Raw genomic sequence first — 2500 nt, 5'->3', positions numbered from 1 at the left:
ACGGTGGTGGTCTTTTCTCCTTCTGTGTAGTTTAATCATTTCTATTTGCTTGTTGAATATCTGTTGCTTGTTGTGTCTCTATGGGCTGGGGGGCTTGGTCTACCCGCTACTGACCTTACCCTAAACCCAGCTGCTGGGGGGCTTGGTCTACACGCTACTGACCTTACCCTAAACCCAGCTGCTGGGGGGCTTGGTCTACACGCTACTGACCTTACCCTAAACCCAGCTGCTGGGGGGCTTGGTCTACACGCTACTGACCTTACCCTAAACCCAGCTGCTTGCAGGTGAGCTCGCTGAGCGGAGGGCTCCAGCCGTCGGCACACACCTGGTATTCCCCCCCGGAGCGAGACACACTCAACGCTGCCGAGGCATTGGACAGAGCGACTGTAGGGAGAGAATGAAGGGAACGGAAGAAAGAGAGGGATGAGGGACAGGTAGAGGATGGGAAGACAGAAGGTAGATAGTGAAATAACAAAGAAATCAACCTCTCATTTGTTGCCATAAACTGTGTGTCTGTGTGTGATATGCATTTATATGAATGTGTGTGTGTTTGTGTGTGTGTGTGTGTGATATGCATGTATATGAATGTGTGTATGTGTGTGTGTGTGTGTGTGTGTGTGTGTGTGTGTGATATGCATGTATATGAATGTGTGTGTGTGTGTGTGTGTGTGTGTGTGTGTGTGTGTGTGTGTGTGTGTGTGTCACCGCATCTCATATGGCGTACTTCTGTACTTACAATAAGTATAAGTATAAGTAAGTATATAATACTCTTTTGATCCCGTGAGGGAAATTTGATCTCTGCATTTATCCCAATCCGTGAATTAGTGAAACACACTCAGCACACAGTGAACACACAGTGAGGTGAAGTACACACTAATCCCGACACAGTGAGCTGCCTGCAACAACAGCGGCGCTTGGGGAGCAGTGAGGGGTTAGGTGCCTTGCTCAAGGGCACTTCAGCCATGCCTACTGGTCGGGGTTCGAACCGGCAACCCTCCGGTTACAAGTCCGAAGTGCTAACCAGTAGGCCACTGCCCCAATACCTAATTTGAGTACATGAGTGCGCTCACTCTAAAAATCCCAACGACAGGATGTGCACTGTTAATTCCCGGATGGTGCACTTATGTAATAACGGTCAAAAAGTTGAGTGTGGACCGGTGAACTCTTTTAGCCCTCCCCGTACACCATCTTGGCTACATAGTGGAAGGGGAAGCTCAAACTCGTGGATAATCGTGGTTGAGGAAGCTGCAGCTTGAACACTATTCCGTAAAAAAGTATACACCCACCACACTGCATTAAAGTGTACTGACGTAAGTACGCCATCTGAGACTGAGCATGTGTGTGTGTATGTGTGTGTGTGCACTTACCACAGTCCCACTCATCAGAGCTGTCCGAACAGTGTTTCTTGCCATCACACCAGAGAGTTCGGTGCACACACTCGTGATTGTTACACTCCAGCTCATTGTCATTACACACCGCTGTACACACACACACACACACAGAACATTTTAAATTCATTCAATTATACAAAATCCCCAAATTCTTTTTATCGTTTAACTGATTAAATAAAAACATAACTCCCAATAGAGACTGTCCTGTCTGTCTGTCTTTCAAACACACACACACACACACACACACACACAAGAACACACTGCTGCCGGGAACCTACCAAAAGTCTTATTTGCATTGCAATAAATACCTACAGAGCAGCTGAGACCTCTGATGACCCAGAGAGCACACACACACACACACACACACAACAAACACTATGACAAATTTGTTCTTTCTCTCTATTTCTCTCTCTACACACACACACACACTTACAGCAGTTGCTCTCATCCTCCTTGAGGCTGCAGTCGGGGAAGCCGTCACAGATCATGGAGTGGCTGATGCAGGCTTTGTCTCCTGGACATTCCCACAGCCCCCGCTCCACACAGCCTGGAGACAGCAGAAAACACACACTCACAGCCCTGTCTGTGGCAGTATCTGTGTGTGTGTGTGTGTGAGTGTTTCCTTTACTCAACCTGGTGCCTCTTTCTTTCATTGACACTGCCATAATACATAGGAAATGACTACACTCACACAAACACACACAGACACACTGCCTTCCTTGTCTGTCTGCTCCTGCCTGGATGAGGGTGAGTGATTACTGTATGTAGTAACAGGTTGATTACAATGGTGCATTTGCATATATATATATACACCTGTGAGGTAAACCATTACCAATCATCAGCCATCCTTGTGTTTGGCCCTCATCTCACCTGAAGTCCCATCCCTATGACTGCCCTACCATTGCCTGCTGCTGTCCACCTTGCCCGGATTCCTGGCCTGCGCAGCCTAGCGACCCATTACCACCCTATGACAATTCCTAATCCCTATGGACAATACATTCCCTACACTGGACTATTTGAACTTTCTGATACTTTCTGTGACTGGTTATACCTCAGGTGGCTTTTTAAACACCATGTTCTATTCTCTACACCTAACTAACCTATTCATT

The 2500-nt window shown here is 47.2% G+C and overlaps 1 protein-coding gene across 1 annotated transcript in view; it reads right to left on the bottom strand.

Annotated features, from left to right (window-relative positions):
- Positions 1-2500, bottom strand: part of corin (corin, serine peptidase) — a gene marked incomplete in the record, with an annotated part of 29651 nt that overhangs the window by 6188 nt on the left and 20963 nt on the right. Inside the window, 3 exon segments of the mRNA XM_048236028.1 lie at positions 264-384; positions 1368-1478; positions 1825-1938. Coding sequence (XP_048091985.1) covers positions 264-384; positions 1368-1478; positions 1825-1938 — 346 coding nt within the window.

This window comes from Alosa alosa, chromosome 24 (assembly GCF_017589495.1).
Source record: "Alosa alosa isolate M-15738 ecotype Scorff River chromosome 24, AALO_Geno_1.1, whole genome shotgun sequence".
Taxonomy (NCBI): Eukaryota; Metazoa; Chordata; class Actinopteri; order Clupeiformes; family Clupeidae; genus Alosa; species Alosa alosa.
This window is presented reverse-complemented; position numbering and strand designations above follow the sequence as displayed.